At 50.4% G+C, this 20,757-nt stretch overlaps 1 protein-coding gene across 5 annotated transcripts in view; it reads right to left on the bottom strand.

Moving 5' to 3' along the window:
- The window catches only part of KCNN3 (potassium calcium-activated channel subfamily N member 3), a 210,214-nt gene that overhangs the window by 113,725 nt on the left and 75,732 nt on the right, over window positions 1–20,757 (bottom strand). For all 5 annotated transcript variants that reach the window (XM_017867697.1, XM_017867698.1, XM_017867696.1 and 2 more), the window contains exon 2: window positions 4,504–4,599. In XM_017867697.1, the coding sequence (XP_017723186.1) occupies window positions 4,504–4,599 (96 nt within the window). The remainder of the gene's footprint in view (window positions 1–4,503; window positions 4,600–20,757) is intronic.

Raw genomic sequence — 20,757 nt, forward strand, 5'->3', positions numbered from 1 at the left:
TCCCGCGCGCGCCTAAGTTTCTCCCGCGCGCGCCAAAACTGTTCCCGCGCGCCAACCTTTCCCGCGCGCGCCAACCTTTCCCGCGCGCGCGCAAACATTTTCCCGCCCAGGAAGATATGCAGCCCAGGGCGCAGGTGCGATCCCGCGCCCGGGAAAAGTACAAACCCACGGCGCATGCGCGATTGTAATTTGAGAAGATCCGGCCCCTATCACCGCCCTGGCCCAACCTCTTCCCCTGCCAGCCTATATAAGGCATGACCCTATACTCAATAAACGAGACTTGATCAGGCTGTTTGTCTTGTCTCCATTTCTTGTGTTTTCTTGTCTCCTCCATTCCCACTCCCCCTTCCAGGGCCCGTTCGACTGTCCTGCAGGTCGGGACAGGTGGCATCTAAAATGTGAGTTTGCAGCCTGGGGAGGGGGTTAGCATGGTCTGAGAGCTGTTGGTAAGAGCTAAACCACAGAAGTAAATGGACTCTCTAAGGGAGAGCACAATTTTCAGTCAGAATTTTGGTAAATAAACAAAATGCATTGATTCTTGTATTTTAATTTCTCTCCCAGACACACTGGCCTGAGGAAAAGAGGTGCCTGAGTCTTTGAAGGTCTGTGCTCCAAAACGCCAACAGAGAAGAAGACTGAGGAGAGATGGGGTGGGGTGCCATCTTCAAACAATGGAGGCTACCACGCGGGAAACACAGCCCCTTCTTTTCCCTCCTCCAGAAGCAGAACCAGGCCTGGGGGCAAGTTCCAAGGAGGCTGCCTCACCTTGGCAGAAGGGCAGGCTTTCTAAAGACATTGGTAGGGCAGCCTCTCCCAGGGGGCTGGCAGCTCTGCCACAGCAGCACACACAGAGGCCCTGGGGTTCCTGCACTAGGTGGGCACTACAGTTTAAACGTGTCCCCTCCAAAATTCAGGTGTTGCCAATGTGGCAGTGCTAAGAGATGGGGCCTTTCAGAGGTGTTGAGGCCACGAGGGCTCCTGCCTTGTGAATGGGATTAAGGCCCGTATCAAAGAGGCCCTATGCAGTGTTCAGTCCCCGGGCCTCCTGCCTTCCCCGCCTGAGGACACAGCAATGCGGCGCCATCTTGGAAGCAGACAGCAGCCCTCACCAGACAACTGAAGCTGCCGGCACCCTAATCCTGGACTTCCCAACCTCCAGAATTGTAAGAAATATATTTATGTTCCTTATAAATTACCCAGTTTGGATGACAGCTACCCAACAATGTTGCAGAATTCTTCTTCCTGAAAAACTCAAGCCATCTAAATGAACAAATAAGAATATTGTTCTAAAAGGTACTCCCCCAGTCTCACGTTTGTGCTGGGCAGGGCCTGGGGCCTGGGTGTGAGCTTTTGGGGCAAGGTTAGGGAAGACGGGGACATGGTCATCTGGTCCCTGCTAAAATTTAGCCATGTGACCAGGAACCATTGTGGATGAGGAAAGTTGTGAGCAGATTCCTAGCAAAGGTCTTGAATCACCCCAAGGGGAGATGTAGCAGCCACTCCCTGCCCTGCCTGCTTCACAACGGATGGGCAGCAGCTGGCCTTTCCCTGTGGAAGGTGCTTGCTAAGCACTCCCCTCTGCATAACTTCATCAGTCACACTTGGGATAACTCCTTCCTCCACTTGCAGGAAGTAGGTTCCGCAGCTGGCTGAGCAGCCAGACCTAAACCAGAGAATTACAAGATTGGGGGGCTAAATAACAGATGAGGAAACTGAGGTCCAAGACCAAAAAGCTAAGTCATGGTATCACCAGCTTTGGAAAATAGTTACCTTGAACTCAGCACGCTTTCCATTCAAAGAACGTGCTACAAATGCTTGCTCTTTGTCAGACACTATAGGTCTCTGGAAATGTAAAGATTAATGCAAAGATAATTGCCCCTGAGGTTGGGGAGAAAGACACCTAACAGAAAACTGCAATATGGCCCAGTGAGGTATATCCAAGGGCATTCTGTAGGAGCCTCCCTCCTGCTGACTCTCTGGCCCCAAACTGTTCCCATTTCCCTCTGGCAAGAGAAGGTCCAGCTGGGCACAGAAAGAACTTTACTGGAAAGGTAAGAGGCACAGAGGAAGCCGGTGTTGGTGACTTTCCTCAAGTGATGGAGGCTGCAGGGAGGATAAGGGGCTGGGTAGCAGGAGCTCAGGGTACAGGCAGGGCTGTACCTGTACAGGAGCAGGAGGAAGCCCAGCCACCTGCCAGTACCAGGCAGTCATGGTAGTGACCACCTGGTGGACCCAGCTGGTAAGTGACAAGGCCCAGCTAGAAGCAGTGGGACAAAGGTCACAGGAAAGGAACCAAAGTTTCCACTCTGTGAAAGCCCACTCTGTACTCTACACTGTTCCCAATCCCTACAAGAGTTCAGCAAAGTGGCTGATGTGGTTCCCATACTTCAGATGGGGAAACTGAGCCCCAGTGTCAGGATTCAACACAACTGATTTTACTTTGTTTCTCCAAATTGTGTCAGGCCAAAATGAATGACCCCCAATAGCATCATCTCCTGCCCATGATTAGGGCTGAAACAGAGATTGGCCATGAGCTGGACATGGGACAATGGGTGCCCAGCCAGGTTCTGGGCTGTCAGCAACATGACCCTGCCACCAGGCCAGAACTGAGTCAAGCGGCAGCTGGACCAGAACAGGCCAAGAGCTAGGGCTGCAGGCCCTGGACTGGGAACAAGGACCTCAGGAGCATCAGAGGGAGGGACACCCGGCTCTACCCACACCAATGCCTGGAGCAGAAAGAGGAAGTAGTCAGGCTTAGCACCAACATAGTGTGGGGTTGAGGCTAAGAACAGCTCCTCTTCTTCCCCTTCCTCAAGCCTGGGTCATAACTGAGTTTTATGATTCTGCCTTTTTTCTTTGGTGTGTGTGACACCTCCCCACACAGGTCAGGGTGACACATAAGTAATACAGTCTCCCTACAGATGAGGACATGGACCCTGAGGGACTGCCTGGGTCCCAGAGCTGGCTTTGGGTGGGGTGGAACCAGGCCCGGAGCCCAGACTGTCAACTTCTGTCCTATCTTGGTTCCGTGGCCCTGTTCCTCCCTGCCTGTACTCCTGGCTCCTTTCTGGGGCTGACTGGACAATGTCTGAGTCCATCACTTAGTCCAATTCAGACTCCATGAAGGAAGCTGCTTAGTGGCATCTGGCACAAGCACAGCCCCTGTCCAGGCACGTGCAACCCTTTAGAGGCTGAAGAGTCCCAGCATCCAGGTCAGTATCCTCTAGTCATCGACGGAATGCAGCCCTGCCAAGGTGGCCTGGAGCTGAGGCTTCCATGTCCCAGTCAACTGCAGTGACCCCTGACCTTTAGACAAAAAGCCAAGGCTCTCCAGGAGGAGGAGGCATGCCCACCTGCATCCACACAGCAGCTCCACCCTGAAAATGCAGAGTAACAAAAGGGACTGGATTCGAACAGTGTTGTTAAACAGCGCTTCACAAAGCACTCTCCCATGCACTCCTCATCCCATCCTCACAACAGCTCAGCAGAGCTGGAATAAAGGCCCCATGTTCTAGATGAGAAGATCGAGACCCAGGAAGGTCACAGGGCTGGCCAAAGACACTCCGAGAAAAAAGGTCATGGCCGAGCCTTGGCCCCAGTTTTTCTGACTCTGAGCTCTGGTCTTCGTCAGTCTCTCGCATGCTGCCCAGATGTGAATCTATCTGTGCTCCTCCAGCCAAAGGACCGGGATGGTTTCCAGATTCACATGCACATGAGGAAAAACATCTGGATAGTTTAGAACTGTTCAGGTCCACAGCAGTGCAGGTCAGCCTGAAGGGCCGGGGGCTGGGGGAGGCTCGTCACCAGAAGATGCCTCAGATCTGTTCCCTCCTGTCTCATCCTCCTGGCCCAAGTTGAACCATCCTCCCTATGTCAGCCAAACTGGAAGTGCACCCTGGAGGCCCAGCCAGTGTTTCTCTGGGTACCAAGTCACTCCTGGGCAGCAAGAAACAGGGGCCTTCTCGGCCACAGCAGTCTCTTATTCTTTCTAGAAAATGACACCCCCAGCCTGGCACCCACAAGGGTGAAGCCCACATCATTCACAAAAAGCAGACTCCTTGGTGGAGTTCGGTGCAGCATATGTGGGGGTACGCAAGGCAGGTCTGCCTCACTGAGGGGATCAACTCAGTGGCCCAAGTTCAGAAACGATCCAACAAGAGACAGAAAAGGCAGAGCAGTGCATCAGGGGCTCTCCCGGCCCGATGGTGCTCAGTGAGGGTCCCGAATACAGCAACCTCGCTCAGCATGAAGCCCTACACTTGTCTCTGGGATCCCCACTTCGAAGACAACTTAACAGTTATTCGAAAGCCATAGGGCAGCCTCGCAGTTTCCTCTCCCATTTGGGTCCAAACCAGAAGAGAAGAGCCAAGATCTTGGGCACCGTCTTGTCAAATCACCCGAGTAGCTGCTCGGGGAGTGGGTTTTGGGGGTGGGGATGGGCTGGACTCAGAGCAAGGCCAAAGGATCAGCCGCTGCATGAAGGGGTGAGGCGGGCGCACCTACCTGGACTTCACGTGTGTGGTAGGCGATGATCAAGCCCAAAAGGATGATGGTGGACAGACTGATAAGGCATTTCAGGGCCAACGAAAACATGGAGTCCTGCAGGAACAATGGAGAGAGAGAATTAGGGAGTGCAGGGAAAGGAGCATCTCACTTTATTCTGCGGCTGTGTAAAAGAGAAGGGGTGGGGACACAGGAGGGACTGTTACCAGCCCCTCCTAGGAGCAGGTGTAGCACAAAGTCAGCCTGAGCCACACAAAAGCCTTGGGCTGTGCCTGGGCTGGCTCTGTTTCAGCAGCTGCCCCCTCTGAGCCTCTGTTTTCTTGGGCTAAGTCATATTTGCATTCCTGGGATGAACCCTACTTGGGCATGATGTATTATGTTTGTTATACATGGCTAGATTCAGTTTGCTGATGTGTTATTTAGAATTTGTACTTCCATGCTCGTAAGTCATATGAACATCGTTCTTTTTTGTGCCGCTATTACATGGTTTGGGCATCAATATTACGCCAGCTTGGGCCTCTGTTTTCTCTTAAACCCAAACCAGAGGATTTCGGAGGCAGAATTCTTTCAGGAATGAATCTGAGTGTCCTGGCAGCTGCTCTCATCTCCTGGCTTAGGCCAAGGGCAGGGGAGGAGGCAGGGACGGCAGAGGAGCTACTGGAGAAAGAAGTGGGTGAGCACAGGAGCAGAGAGGGGTCCTGGCAGGAGAAGGACCCTGAGAGTCCCTCCTGCTAGGGATTAGGTGGAGGAGGTGAACCCTGTGTTCTCCACCGCAGCCTTTCAGCCCCAGGGCAGCTTAGAGAATCTGAGGGGTGTGGTTAAGAACATGACCTCTGGGGCCACACTGCTGGGTCCCAGTCCTGCAACAGCCACTTAGGGCTACATGACCTTAGAACGCCCACTCCACCTCTCTGCACCAGCGTGCCTCCTGTGTCAGATGGGGATAATATTTGGGCCTACCTCACAGGGCTGTTGTGAAAATAAAGGAGTTAATTTACCTAAAGTGCCCAAAACAGTGCCTGGCCAAGTAAGTCTTAACTACCCTTATCATTTACTTTGCATCCTCTACAAATCAGGGTGTCTGGGTTGGAATTTGGTGCACCTCTGGGCATTTCAAAGCTGTAAGTAGAGATAGCTCCCAGTTCCAAAGGGAGGTGGGAACACAGCCCTGAGCAAAGGCAGCGGATGAGATCCAGGAAGCATTTCCAAGCAGCGACTGTGTGTGGGTGTGGCGGCCCTGCACTTGGTCCGGAGTGGTGCACGCCACAAAAGAAACAGCCCCTGTCCTCAGGGAGTTGGTCATTAGAAGAATGATGCCCAATTTCTGGAAGGCACCTTACAGTTTACAAGGTGGTTTCACGTATATGTTCTCATCCTTCCTCACAACAGCCCTCGGCCTTTTACCTTATAGATATTACAGGCTGAGGCCCAGAGGGGTGGGTGGCTTGTGCCAGAATTCAAAGCCAAGGCCTCTGACTCGCAGTACAGAGCACGCCCACAAGCCCTCAGGCACACTCTCCAGTGGGAAACAATGTAGAAACATGGGAAGCATTCATTTAAATAGACCTAAAGGACACCTTAAGACAACAAGGTAAGGGAGAGTATGATCAGCTGGCAGAGTGAGACCTACAGTAGAGCTAGGGGAGCTCGAGGGATGGGTCAGAGGCAGCTTTCAGAGGCGGATGTGACGGCAGCTGAGATCTGTGGAGTGAGGCGGTATGTCCAATATGGCAACCACAAGAATGAGAGGAGGGCTTGGGACTCGAACCCAGGACTTCCAAGTGCCCAGGTCCATGCTCTCGGCCACCCTCTGTGGGCTGAAACAGAATGAAAGCGCTCTCCCTGATGTCTATTAATCTCCCCATTCATTTCATTGGTACAGTTCTTGAGGCCCACTGGAGATATAAAGAAAACTAATAAAGTAACTCATTCATTCACTCTTTCACAACAATTTCAACCACTTCTCATTTGCTGGGCACTTGCTAGATATCCACCCGTGTGCTAGATTCTATATACACAGTGATACACACCAGAAGCTTCTGATCTGGCTTATTCACTAACTCTGACTTTCTACATTGTATGGGGTCGTCCAACTATGGGAAAAGATCTCCATTATTTGCTATACATAAGATGATCTACACATAAGCAAGTCTTCTTTTAGCCTCTTCATGTTCCACGGTTCCATGAAGAGCAGCCTGCAATCATTTACTCAGCACACATGTATGGGGGCCTAAGGAGGGTTGATGCTGTTCTGGTCCAATGTAAACACAGAGAAGGACAGAACACAGTGCTGGCCCTCAAAAACGTTCTGATCTTCACAAGCACTGCCTGATGCCTGAAACGCTACCCAACCACAAGACCCAAATGGAGCTGAAAAGAGCAAACGGTGAATTCAGGAACACTCAGACTGTATTAGGGTAAGACAAACCTCCCTGCACGAATCAACTGGGGACAGCTCACAATGTTTTCCAGCCAGAAATGACCATAACTTGCTTTTCAAAAGGGTCTGAAAGCATCTGGGAGCATCACACCTCCCCGGGAAGGATTTGGGATCAGTTGTACATTTCAGCCTCTTATTTATTTCTTTTGGCAGAAATGAACTGACATCAGAATCCAAGTCTATTTCCATCATTTTAAAGGAAGCAGTGAAGGGAAATGGGCCAGATGCTGTCTCTCTCCTTTGAGCCTCTTCCTTTTGTCCTAAAGCTCAAAACCTTTACATGAACAGGCAACTCCCACCTGCTTCTTGGTTTTGACCAGTACAACCTCCCTGGCCAGCTCCAGCCCCATCTGCGGGATGACCAAGCTGTGTGCTGGATCAACAGGGACTCTCAATATCTTACAGATTTCTTTGCATTCTCCATCAAGTCAATAAAAAAAATTAACCAACCACTTTTAATAGCTGGAAAACATGTCAAAGAAGTCTGGCTGAAGTAGGAATGTTTTCTATTTGGTAAAATGTTGAATTAGCATCTTCTCTTTGCTGCCTGAACATCAATGAAGCTTGAAATTGATATGGTTCCTTGGGGAACAGCAGTGACACAGGGCTGCCATACACCCCAGGATGGGGTACCTGCCACACCCATTGCCCCTACTCACTCCCATCTGAGGGCCAATAAGGCACTAGCAGAACAGAGGGAATCCAGTGGTCAACTGGTCAACCCTTCTGCCCCATGACTCAGAACTTTTCAACGTCAAGTAACAATCCTTAACACACAGGAATACTCAGGAATTATATCTCATTACATGAGAGTCATTTTAAAAACCATTTATTCCTAAATGCCCACAAATGTTCAAGTGGTTAAGTAGATTTGAGATCAGGCAGTGATGGAACACTATGCAGTCACTAAAAAACACTTCTGCAGAGAATATCTGAAGACATGGAGAATGGCTGATGATAGAATATTAAGTGAAAAACTCAGATCCCAACACGATATGTAGTATATTTCCAATTATTTAGTTTTTAAGCTTTTTTTCTTGTAGAAAAAGACTGAAAATACGTCAACAGAATTCCTAAGAGCTGCCTCCATCCATGTGGTCCCTGTTCTGCTCCAGGCCACAAGGCAGCCCTTCACAGATCTGTGATTTCTCATTGATGACAATAATCTGTAATAAAGCACGTTTACAGGGGCCTACCATGCAAGGACGGCATCATCAACCCACTCTTACAGAGGAGAAAACGGAAGCTCTCAGAAGTTAAGTAACTTGTCCAAGGGCAGGGCTCACCATGGCAAAGCCAGGATTTGCAGAAGCCAGGTTTTACAACCAGATCTGTCTGCCTCCAGGTTCCATACCCTGCCTGTGCCCCAGCACCCCACCTGCTCCTGCGGCCACGCCTTGCTGGCCCTCCAATATCTGCAGTGAGGCTTCTTAGAGCTGCTCCAGCCTTTCCTCCCCTGAGGCTGTGCAGAGGGTGATGGATTGTGTTCCCCAGCTTCTGAGCCAGCCACAGAAATTGCTCTCCTGGCCTGCCTTGTAGCTTCCAAAAACAGGCCAGAACTGTAATGATTATGGTAGATCCTTCCCAGAGACTTTGAAGTTCTAAATGTGTTTTATTGTTTGGAACATCGCAAAAAAGAGAAAGCTATGCTTACAGACAGAGTCCTGGAGGGGCACTGAACCAAAATGAAATATTAGCTTAATTCAGATAATGATGCACAGGCTCCTTCCCCAACCAAGTTGCTACCCACAAAGAGTGTATGTGTATGGCTGTATGCGTGTGTGTGCTTATACACACATGTGGTCCATTCATGATTTCTGTCACTGGCTGAAACCCCCAAAGGGAAAAGGTGACAGCATCTGAAGTTTGTATTTACTGAATTAAGGTCTGATGTGCCTGTCTGACATCACTATGTTTTGTGCATTCAGTCTGGGAAATAATTGATTTAGAAATCTTTTCTATCTAATAAGGTCAACTTTTCCTTCAATTTCATGGAGAAGTCCAAAATTGATTGATATTCAACATCGGCTTATGACTGTGGTTCTGTAATGGTTGTCCTAATTAGATACTCTTGTTAATTAATGCTATGCAAATTAAACCAGCCCCTCTTCTGCTGGCAGGGAAGACCGCATCACTAGTCGCTGTTCTCCAGGGAGACCTGAGGCTCCTTTCCCTCCACATCAGCACCAAGCCCTGGCCTTCTTCCTTCCTCAATCTCATGCTGCCCAGTTCTTGAGATCTTTCATTCTTTTTTTTTTTTTTTTTTTTTTTGAGACAGAGTCTTGCTCCATCGCCAGGCTGGAGTGCAGTGATACAATCTCGGCTCGCTACAACCTCCGCCTCCCGGGTTCAAGCGATTCTCCTGCCTCAGCTTCCCGAGTAGCTGGGATTACAAGCACATGCCACCATGCCCAGTTGTATTTTTAGTAGAGACGGGGTTTCACCATGTTAGCCAGGATGGTCTCGATCTCTTGACATCATGATCCACCAGTCTTGGCCTCCCAAAGTGCTGGGATTATAGGCATGAGCCACCACGTCCGGTGGGATCTTTCATTCTTACCCATCATCCTCAGCTCCTATCTTAGCACAGCCTCCTCCTTCCAGGTGGAGCACCCTAATTTAATTGCAAGCCCAGGTGTGTTGGCTTACGCCTGTAAGTCCAACACTTTGGGAGGCCAAGGCAGGTGGATCACTTGAGGCCGGGAGTTCAAGTCCAGCCTGGCCATCATGGTGAAACCCCCATCTCTACTAAAAATACAAAAATTAACTGGGCGTGGTGGCGCATGCCTGTAGTCTCAGCTTCTCAGGAGGCTGAGGCAGGAGAATGACTTGAACCCGGGAGATAGAAGTTCTCGGCAGTGAGCCAAGATCATGCCACTGTACTCCAGCCTGGGTGACAGAGCAAGACTCTGTCTCAAAAATAATAATAATAATAATAATAATTGCAGCTGTTGGTCCTCCCAGCATCCTCAGAGCGGCTTCCCAGCCTGGCTGCTACCAGAAGTCAGCTAACAGAATCCTGTTTCAGTTACTAATGAATGAAGTGACAGAATGAAGTCACTCAGACCCTCTGCCTCCCAGGACTGTCCAACCTGAGACCAGGAGAGACAGCCGATGCTGTCACAGTGGGAAGGGAGACTCTGGGGACTCCAGAGGGCAGCTGGACCTCTGACCAGCCTGAGAAGGGAGAAGGGCCAAGACCCTGATGCTTGCTAGCCAAGAGAGCTCTGGAAGAGAGGCCCAGGGAATGGATCCAAGGGCGCAGGGGTCTCAGCCTCCTCCGTAGCAAACGCCTGGCCTGAACAAGTTGCTTCCTTCTCCTAAGCCTCAGCCCCCCAGTAAAATGAGACTCTTGGACAGAACCATCTCCAAAGTTCAGTTAAGCCTGATGACCAAGACGCCAGGCACACATGCCATGACAAACAGGTCACAGGGACATATCCAACACTCATTCCTTTTTTTTTTTTTTTAAGAGTTTTCTTTTACTAGGCATTTTGTAGATGATGAAATGCTGGGTGTGAAATGGTCAGCCACAAAACCCACTCACACCATCTTCTCCTCAAACACAACACGGCAAGCTTCCTATTTTTAGTCATGAGGGCTAACGAAGATGTTCATTGTCTCTTTCTAAATAACATAGGATTTGAAACCAAAAGGCCAGAGGTTAAAGTCATGTCTTTGCTACTAACTAGCTGTGTGACATTGGATCAGTCCTTTAACCTCTCTGGGCCTCTGGTTTCTTCTCTGCAAACCAGAACTACCCTTACTTTTCTCACAGCTGTTAGGGGATGAGATAAGATTATGCATACGAAAAATCTCATTCTGTTTTCACACAAAGAGAAGCATGCATTCTCTTGTAGCCAAACACCTCTTCTCTTGCCATGCAGATGTCAGTGCAGGTAAATGCAGCTGATCCTCAGTCTGGAGCTGCTCGCTGCACCCCCAATATCAGCATTTTATGGCTGCAACAATTTATAAAGATATCCCCGAGGCATTTCAGAAAGACACTTACAATCTGCATAGCCAAACATTCATTCACTCGTGCAGTCATATGACATATATTCACTGAGCACTTACCATGCCCAGGCACTGTGCTGGACACTTGCCAAATGCCAGGGATTCCCCACCCCCTCCAACCCCAACCCACTGAGCCTGAATGCCATCCAAGAGCTCCCAGGAGCTCATCCCAAGGGCTGCCCTCTGCACAATCATCACCCCGTTACCTTGACATCCCATCCTCTCCCTCTTGGACTCTCTCCCTGGCCTCTCCGTCCTGCCCACAGTGCAAGGTCAAGAAGAGATGGGCCAAGGGTCAGGTCAGGGGACCCTGGAGGACACATCAGGCTAGGACAGCCAGGAATGGGCAGGAAGCCCAGACTGAGGGAGAAGACCTACAAGTGGTTCCTTTGTGCTCGAGTGACCAGCGCTCTCCACGGCAGAGCTCAAGCATGGATACTAGTTGCCAAGCTCCAGGAAACTTTCCTGCCTGCCTGAGCCCACTATGTGGGTGAGGACGTCTTTACCACAGGTCCCAGGGGCTGGAGATGGGGCTAAACCTCACTGCCACCTTTTCTCCAGCCCCGTCACCTTCTTACATGAAGCTTCTGTTCTGGGCCCACACCCCAACCCCACAACCAGGGGATGCTTGAGGTGGATCCCCAGCGGGTGGAAAGCTGAGATGAGACCATCCACACTCTCCTCTCAGTCCCAGGAGCCGGCCAGGCATCATGAGCCAGCTGACCCGCATCAGGAAGTGGGGTCTGATCCAGACCTGAGAGCAGGTGGCTCCTCGGAGTCCTGTCCTCAGTCCTCCTGTACCCTCCTCAGCCCCCATCCCTGAACGGGGTCCATATACCCACCATCGAAGCTGGGAGCCATTACCTGCTTTAATACTAATTTAATACTAATTTACTAATACTAATTTAATACTAATACACAGGGTAACCTCAGCACCAGGAACCCCGCTAGTCTGCCCTGGGCCCCACACCCTCCCTGAGGCTGGCCATGCCTGGTGCCCCCTTCAGCACTGCCCAGCTGGGGTGACCAGGGCACCTTTCACCATCTGACCCCATTTTCCCATTGATGTTGTTCTCTCACCCCCACCAGACTGTCAGCCCAGAGGGCGGGGAATTTTTACATTGCATTTGTTCACTCCTACAGCCCCATGCCTAGAACACTGGCACATAGTAAGTCAATAAATATTAGTTGAACGTTGAATATTTGAATGAAGGGAGCAAAATTTTTGAGATATGTCAAGCAGGTAGACACTTCCATCCTGAATTTCCAAATTCATCAGAACTAAAGAGAGGTGATGAAAGTAACAGCTAACAATTATTATTCACTTACCACAGGCCAGGCACTGTGCTAACTTCCTTAGGTCCTCAGAACAACCCATGGCCCCATTCTAGAGATGAGGGATCTGAAGCCTGGAAAGGGTCACATTCCCACTGTCCCTGGATGAGGAAGAGGTGGGGGCCAGATTCAAACCTGTGCTCTCACCACTGATCCAGAGGGAACCTCACGAAGACAGGATGGCAATTGCCGGAACATCACCCTTGCAGGCCCTGCCCTCACCAGTCCCACCTGCTCTCTGAAGAAGCCCCCAGTTGTATGGCTTTAGTGGTGTGATAGACAGTGAACAGACTGAGGTCAGGGTTTGGAGTCTGCACCGTCTCTGCAGACTGGGCCTGGCCACGGGGACACTAGGCAGATAATACATGTGGAGTGAAGGAAGCCAGTGGTCTCGACACAAAACTCATAAAGTCAAGTTGTCCCTGGGGCATTTCCCTGGACCTCTAAGTTGTCACTCCCAGAAAGAGATGGAACCTGATGTCTGAGGGACATCATGCAGTTAATAACAAGGGCATTCAGGTCTGAGCAGAGGGTGGCCTGCTAATGTTTAGTGAAGCCAGCATGACGACCAGGACATCAATTAAGAGAAAATGATCCTCCCCAGGCCCTGGCTCTCCCGCTGTGCGATGCCCCAAGGAAGGCAGAAAAAGGTTATTTAGGAGACCACACTCCCAAAATATCAAGCCAGACGGGTCACCCCCTTCAGGCCACAAACATAATTCCAATTAAGGAGACAGTTTCCTGTATAAGGTCTGGGCAGAGGGGAACTGGCATATCATGAATTCTCTGCTGCGTGCTTGCTTATAATTTATTTTCCTGCCCCACTTACAATATTGGCAAAGGTTCCACGCGATTCAATCAAACATTTTTATTACATGTTTCCGTGTGCCAGGCACTGTGCTACGTGCAGGAGGTGGAAACATACATGATGAGGCCTTTTTTTTTTTTTGAGACGGAATCTCGCTCTGTGGCCCAGGCTGGAGTGCAGTGGCCGAATCTCAGCTCACTGCAAGCTCCGCCTCCCGGGTTTATGCCATTCTCCTGCCTCAGCCTCCCGAGTAGCTGTATGGGCGCCCGCCACCTCGCCCGGCTAGTTTTTTGTATTTTTTAGTAGAGACGGGGTTTGACCGGGTTAGCCAGGATGGTCTCAATCTCCTGACCGATGAGGCCTTTTTAAAGGCAGTTTGGTCCTTGCTGCTCCTAAGGTAGCCAAAAGCTGGCCCACCTAGGATTCTTACAGACACAAAGCAAGCACTTAACAAATGTTTGTTGCGTGAATGAATATGGAACGGCAAATACAGATTTAAACCTTCGAGCTCCATACAGAGGCAGAATGGGAGCAGAAGGGTTTGTAACTCCCCACCCCTACAAGTAGGATGGAGGTGGGATGGAAGCCCATGAAGCACACCAATAGCCCAGGTCCTTGTAGAACTGAGGGGCTTGGCACTACCCCAGAGCAATTAAATCGTAATCTCTGCAAGTGAGGTCTCGGCACTAACTTTTAAAAAAAGATCTCAGTGAATCTAATGTGCGGGCCAGAAATGAGAATTGCTGCTCTGGGGCAGAAAAAAACGAGCCAGGAGGCTGGGGTTGCCATCATAGCCCTTCTAAGCTCCCTAAGCAATGGAGCTTAGAAGCCATCTAGTTCAGTGCCCATGAGTCTCTTCTCTAAGATTCCTGGCACACGGCCATCCAGTCTCTGCTTGATTATCTCCAGGGACTGGAAACTCACTTCCTCTCAATGTAGCCCTGGAGAGATTCTATTCTGGATGGCTCTTGTTCAAAGATCTGCCTGCAGTGCTTGGTCCCAGTGAAACAAATGCCTCTGTGAAGTCCTGCTTTGACTTTAGCATCATGATGTCTATGTCAATGTCTTTGACAAGTGAGCCTCTCCCTGGGACACACACTCATTAACGTACAGAACACCAGGAGATCCGCTTGTTCCCCAACCCTCATTCTCCACGAGAACACTGAGGCTGCCTTGCCCCCATCATACAGCATCCTGTGTTGGAGAAAACTTTAGAACCCAGGTGTTGGGTCTCCCGGCCTATGGTCACAGGAGCAGGCAGCCCAGCCCACCCTGCTTTTCCTGCTAATGGAAATATAACAACAAGTCCCTGAATTCATCTGTTCTCCAAAAGCCTGTATCCCTATCCTGGAAGTCAACTCCAAGCCTGTCACCTAGTCACTGTTTCCTTCTCCAATAAAAAGTGGGCCCCTGATTAGCTTTTAGCCTCCTCTGCTTGTGGAAAGTGAGTGCTCTTGGCCAGTTAGCAATTACGTTATTCTTGCGGTGTCAAGAAGTCCCTACAGCCTCCTCCGGCTCTGATGAATGGATACCTGCCACTGTGCATCAGGTTCTGAAGGTTCTGACACCATACCTTTATCTCAGGAGAACTGCACAGCACACTGAAGGTCCCTAGTCCCAGCACCCCAATCTGTCCTGGCATCTGGGGTGTACAGAGTTACAGTGAAACACTTAACCTTGATTCACCCTCCCAGAGCCTCCCAGAATGCTGCTCAATTTGCTATCACCATGAGGGGTTCACCTAGCAAATATTTACTGCTCCACCTGCCAAGGATCTGGCCCCCATATTTCATCCAGATTGCAGGAATCCCCATTTTCTTAAATGTTCTAGAATATTTGAAACAAATAAATGTACTTTCTGGATGGCTTGCTTTGAAGTAGTTTTGTCTTCTCTTAGTAAAACCTATCTGGCCCCCCAAATGAATACAACAGCAGGAAATGACTTTGCTCTGCAGAAAGCTGTGGGCTCCCTGCTAGACTGGGTTGCTGACTAGAACCAAACCAGCCTAGCTGGGCTTGTCCCAGGCCTGGGCTTCCCTTTCCCCATCCTGCCCCAGCCATCGCTGACCAGACGCACAACAGATTCCCAGATTCTCTGCAGGAGCTGTGGTCAGCTAGTTACAAGGAACTGGTACATTCACTTCAGATAGCTATAACTTGAAATAATGTTGATTTGCATCACCTGATAGCCACAGAGAAGTATGTGGGTTTTTTTAAAGACACAAAGCAAGGCCTACAGATGATTCCCCACCCTGGGTCTCTCAGCCTTATCACCCCTCCAATTAGCCCTTTCCTCCCTCCAGCCCTTGCCTCTGTTTGCACCAGAGGCTGCTGCAATACTAGGGCCCCAGCTGAACCTTCCAACTTCGTCAGAGAATTCCAAAATGGAGAAAACCACCACTCCCCACCTGAAGCTCAGAGGCAAAAACCCATTTCCATCCCCACACAGGACAAAATCATCCCCCAACCCCGACAATGTTTGGGCCAAACGAAAATTTTTAAGACACCCAGAAATCACATATGGTGAGAAAAACAACCGCCTGCGGCTCCACAGACATCTCTGGAGGCTGTTCTGGAGTTTCCCAGATAAAGAACAGCCGCGTCCGTGTTTCCCAGCCATGCTTCCAGGCTTCCTGGAGTTGCCAGCACTCTGAGGGTAGCATCACCTTCCTTCCACTTCCACACCTACAGCCTTGCCAACAAACGTGAGACAGTGAGTCCTCCACCCAACACTCGACTTAGCTGGAAGAGGCCTTCTAAGCCATCAAGTCTGACTCCCCAGTCCTACAGGCAAGCAAATTAAGGCCGGGAGAGGGGCTCTGGACGACCCAAGGCCACATACCAGTAACAGAAAGGGCTGATAATGCCCTAAGCCTTCCAAGGGTGGGGCTAGGGTTCTGCCACATCCTCACTCTGCCCATCCACCAGCTTGAACACTGTCCGAAAGGGACAGGCCCCTGTCTCAGTCCTCTCTCCACCCCTCCGCAGCTCCTCAATTCAGGTTTGGGGAGTGAACGTTTCCTCCATGCCTCATTCAAGGACAAATCGGGAGAAATAACAATTATCTACTCCAGGTTCTCTATCTTCTTTTGGCTTAACAATACAAAAGCTTAAACATAAATAAAGGGAAATGGTCTGGAAAAATAACCAGTTGGCATGGAACTATTGGCATCTCAGTGTGGCATAAGAAGTAGAAATGCTGTTTTTTAGAAACAGCACAGCCGTGAGTTTCCTAACCATTTGGCACAGGTTTTTCAATTGTTTGGATGTGATGGACGATGTTGATAGAAGTGGTGGAGACCAAACACAGGCTATTAATAGACCAAACATGGTACTTTTATAATTCTTTCTCTCTCTCATTAGCTCTCTGGCACCAAACTGTTGCCGACCTGCCTACCTTTTACTTTGAGGTGCCATGAATTCCAGCAATGGGGCACCACACGAGCCCTGCTGCCTGCCCATGTCCAAGCATACTCATCTGAGAGCCTGAGAGCCTGGAGGAAGGCTGGAAGCCACACACCAACGTGGGCCACCGGCCTGTACAGGGCTTCAAGGAAACTGCAAAATGCAAAGACTCCTTGGGTGCTGGTCCTCCTATCATGGGGCATGCAGGAGAGTCTAACAAGTAGACTATCCATGGTCTAGGGGGTTCAGGGAATCTCCCAATTCCTCCATGGATTTATTTCCTCCATTTCTTTCTCCAAGAACGTGAGACAGCCCCATCTCAAGGCAGGAGTTCATTCCACCCTAATTGGTTCAAGTTAGAGCCATTTCAAGGCAGAAGGATCTCCATGGTTCCCCTATAGGTGTTGCCTCTAGGAACTCTCTTCAGATTCAAACTCTACGAGGACTTACTGAGTACCTGTTACATGACAGGCTCTGAGTCTACCCATCCATCTTCACATAAGCTCTCATTTAATCCTCACAGGAAGGAACTGTCCCCACTTGACAAATGAGAAACTGAGGCATGGAATGATTATACAATTTGCCAAGATCACACAGCTGGAAGTGTGGGAGCCAGACTTGAAACACACAGCTTCTGATTCCAAGCCCAGGATCGGTGAAGACCGCAGCACAGTCCCCGCTGAGACCTATGCCCTGAGCTCTTCAGGGAGGAGGTTGCTTGTTCCTGCTCCACTGAAGCCAGATCTGCTACTTCTTTGCCCCTGAGCTGCACTTGTTTCCACATCCACAGAACTCCCAGTCCTGACCAGCTGTCCTCTACCTGCATGGGGTCAGCCACCAAGGAAACCAGGCCAAAGACTAGAGCTGGACCATTTGACACCATCACCATCTTTAACATCTATTCAATGAGACTAAAAATCCTTTCTTCCTTCCAGCGTTGTTGTGAGGAAGAGCAGATAATGAACGTGAAAACACTCTCCCAGTCGAGGGTTCCCAAGGGCTTAAAACAGCCTATGCATAGGGTGGCGATACATTCGGGTTTACCCAGGAGAGTCCAGTGTATGCCTGTTATCTGGCATAATTATTACTATGAATGGTAATCATTAATATAATAATCTCGAAAGTGTCCCAGTTTAGACAATGAATCATATGATCACCCCGTATATGTAGCATTTGCTGCCACGGGGTCTGAGAGAAGTGGGGCCCCCTTCCCACCCTCTGCCCTCATGCCTCCAGCTTCCGCACCCACTCTGTGTAGCAGGAGGGTGGGGTGCAGGGTCTCCATCAGCAGACACTTTGCCAGGCTCATGGGCAGGCACCATTCTGCTAGATCAAAGCAATTATTAGTAGACACTATTTTTAGCCAGGTGGTGTCACAGTGCCTGGATTAATTGCAATTAATTATATGTCACTCCTTTAAGGTTTATTTCATCAATTATGGACAATCACGGCCATGTGCCTAACTTGCTTTAACCCTTGGTGACTTGAATCTCTCGGCACAGAGGAGGCTGTAACCATGCAGAAGGCTGAATATCAGAAGATATTTGCTACTGAGACACTGTGTCCTGGATGTCAGTTTAGGGCTTTCCTGTTCTACTAAGCATTTTCTTGCACAGTTTCCTATTTGACGCTGGGAAGTAGAGAGAGCTACTCCTAACCCACGGCTGGAAAAACTAAGGCTCGGAGGATTTAAGCAATTACCCAAAGCCATACAGTTAGGGAAACCCCACTCTTCTAACACGGGGTTGCCAAAACATTTCCAGTATAGACTGATGAGTGTGACCTGCATGAGAGCTCTTTAGAATGTGACCCTCTGGCATCAGTGGTCAGACAGCCCCATGGCCAGGCACAGGGACAGGATCTGAGGGCATCTGGAGGCAGACTTGCCAAGGAGGAGCCAAAGGCACCCAACGCATGTCTGCCAGGCAGAGCAGCCCTTACCTTGGGCGTTTCAAGTGGCCCTACTGTCAAGAGACTCCAAGAAGAATGCGTCCACACCAGAAAAATATGCAAACAAGGACACCCAGTACTTTCCTTCTTTGAGTGTTGAGCAGCCAGAAGAGCAGCCAGAAGGTACCTCGTATAAGCGAGGAGATGGTAGGACTCCCACAGTCCCTCTCGCTGTTGTGATAGGAGGAGCCGGAGGAACACCCCATCTGGTACTCGACTGGCCTTAATTTGGGCTCCTGCCCTCATCTGTTTTGCCCTGCACCGGTTACAGAATATTAGTTCTAAACAGATCTCTGAGCTCCCCTAGTCCAAAGCCTCATTTTACAGATGGAGAGACTGAGACCCCACAGGGAATGCCCTGTCTCCGACCCCGCTTGCCAGGGCAGAGCTGAGCGGGGACACAGCCTCCCCTCCTGTGGGTTCTTGCTGACTGTGGCTGGGAGTCTCAGCTGGGAACTGGGGTGCTTTCTGGAGTGTTTCTCTCATGGGAAAGTTTGCTGCATCTTTTGTTCCATCGCTCTTTCCTACCTCCACCCTCGTCTCACTCTCCTCACCCACATTTCATCCCTCTTGCACTATTCCTGTTTTCCAGGACCAGGCTTTAAGATTGTCAGCTAAAAGGGCTAGGTCTGAAGGAAACTCGGCTGGAGCCCGAGAGCTGCCGCCCCGGGCTCCCTCTGAGTGGCCCCTCTCCAGGCTCGGGGCTGCTTCATGGCACAGTCTGGGTCCTTTCTGTCTCTCTGCTCCATCACCTCACACAGGACTTGTCACACAGTAGGCACTCCATAAATACTTGATGAGTGAATGAAGGGATGCTATCCCATGGCCTATTCCCAAGAAGAGGAGAATCGCGCAAAACCACTTCCCTGCAGACCCCATCACCCAGGTGGGGAACAACACTTCCAACGGGGGGAAGAACTCCAGCAACTTTCATTTCCTCGTTCCACTGACTAAGCAGATACTTATTTGCTTAGAACCCCTTATTTAAGCCCCCCTTTTTTTCTTTTTTTGAGACAGTCTTGCTCTGTTGCTAAGCTGGAGTGCAGTGGCATGATCTCGACTCACTGCAACCTCCGCCGCCCAGATTCAAGCGATTCGCCTGCCTCCGCCTCCTGAGTAGCTGGACTACAGGCACACGCCACCACCATGCCCAGCTAGTGTTTTTTGTTTGTTTGTTTTTGTTTTTGTTTTTTGTATTTTAGTAGAGACAGAGTTTGACCATGTTGGCCAGGATGGTCTCAATCTCCTGACCTCGTGATCTGCCTGCCTCGGCCTCCCAAAGTGCTGGTATTACAGGCGTGAGCCACTGCGCCAGGCCTATTTAAGCCTTTACATGTAACAGCTGTGATCCAAGACCTAGGAAAACAGCCAACCCCTCCTCCCAGTTCCTCACCCCGGAGGAGCTCTGGACCCGGGAGCACAGAAGCTGGGAAGGTGGCAGAACAAGTGATGCTTATGGGGGAAAGCCTGGCTTTCCACCCACAGCTGTTTCAAGGCGTCCTGCAGAAGTGGCTCTGGGGATCCCTGGGCAGGAAGAGCCAGTCTGGGGCTCCCAGGCATCCACTGCCGATGATGACACACTGAGCTATCAAAGCTTGGGTCAGAGCAAAGGAAAAAGCTCGTGCCGGCCAAATGCACAGACATCTCACAGATGTCACGGGCTACCAGGTGGCAACCCCGAAGCAGCTGCCTCTTGTCATGTGGGGGCCAGGTGGATGGGGATTTTGGCCCAAGGGGGTGAACTGTCTCACTGAAGAGACACAGCTGGGCCCAGCCAGGGCTGTGTGCTGTGGGAAGCCAGGTGTGCTGAGGTCAGAGGGGAGGAAGGCGCTCTTGCAGGACTGGAAGAGGAGAGGCCAGGCAGGCTGTGAACTACGAGGGCAGGAGTGCACATGCTTCCTGGAGGACTTGCCCCTCTCCCTCCAGCTGCCACCAACTGCTGACCACGGTGGGACAGCCAGGTGACAGGGGTCAGGCGACCAAAGGTGGATGGACAAGTACAGAACAGAGAGTGTGGGGGCCAAACAGGAATGTGGCCACAGGTGTGGAGAACGTCAGGGCTAAGACAGACCTTAGAGTCTTCACATCTTACAGGCCAGGACACTGAGGCCTCAACTTGGCCAAAGTCACCCATTTGCTAGATCCAGATCTAGAACCTAGAGCTAGAGCCTAGCTCCTTCCCCTATTCCAGGGGTCCTTCTGCTACGCCATGTAGATTCCATAGCAAGTAATTTAAGACACAAATCGTGCCATCCCACTCCTTAAATCCCTTCTGCGGCTCTCCACAGCCTCTGGGATG

Source organism: Rhinopithecus bieti, unplaced genomic scaffold (assembly GCF_001698545.2).
Source record: "Rhinopithecus bieti isolate Rb0 unplaced genomic scaffold, ASM169854v2 scaffold_4129, whole genome shotgun sequence".
In the NCBI taxonomy this organism is placed as follows: domain Eukaryota; kingdom Metazoa; phylum Chordata; class Mammalia; order Primates; family Cercopithecidae; genus Rhinopithecus; species Rhinopithecus bieti.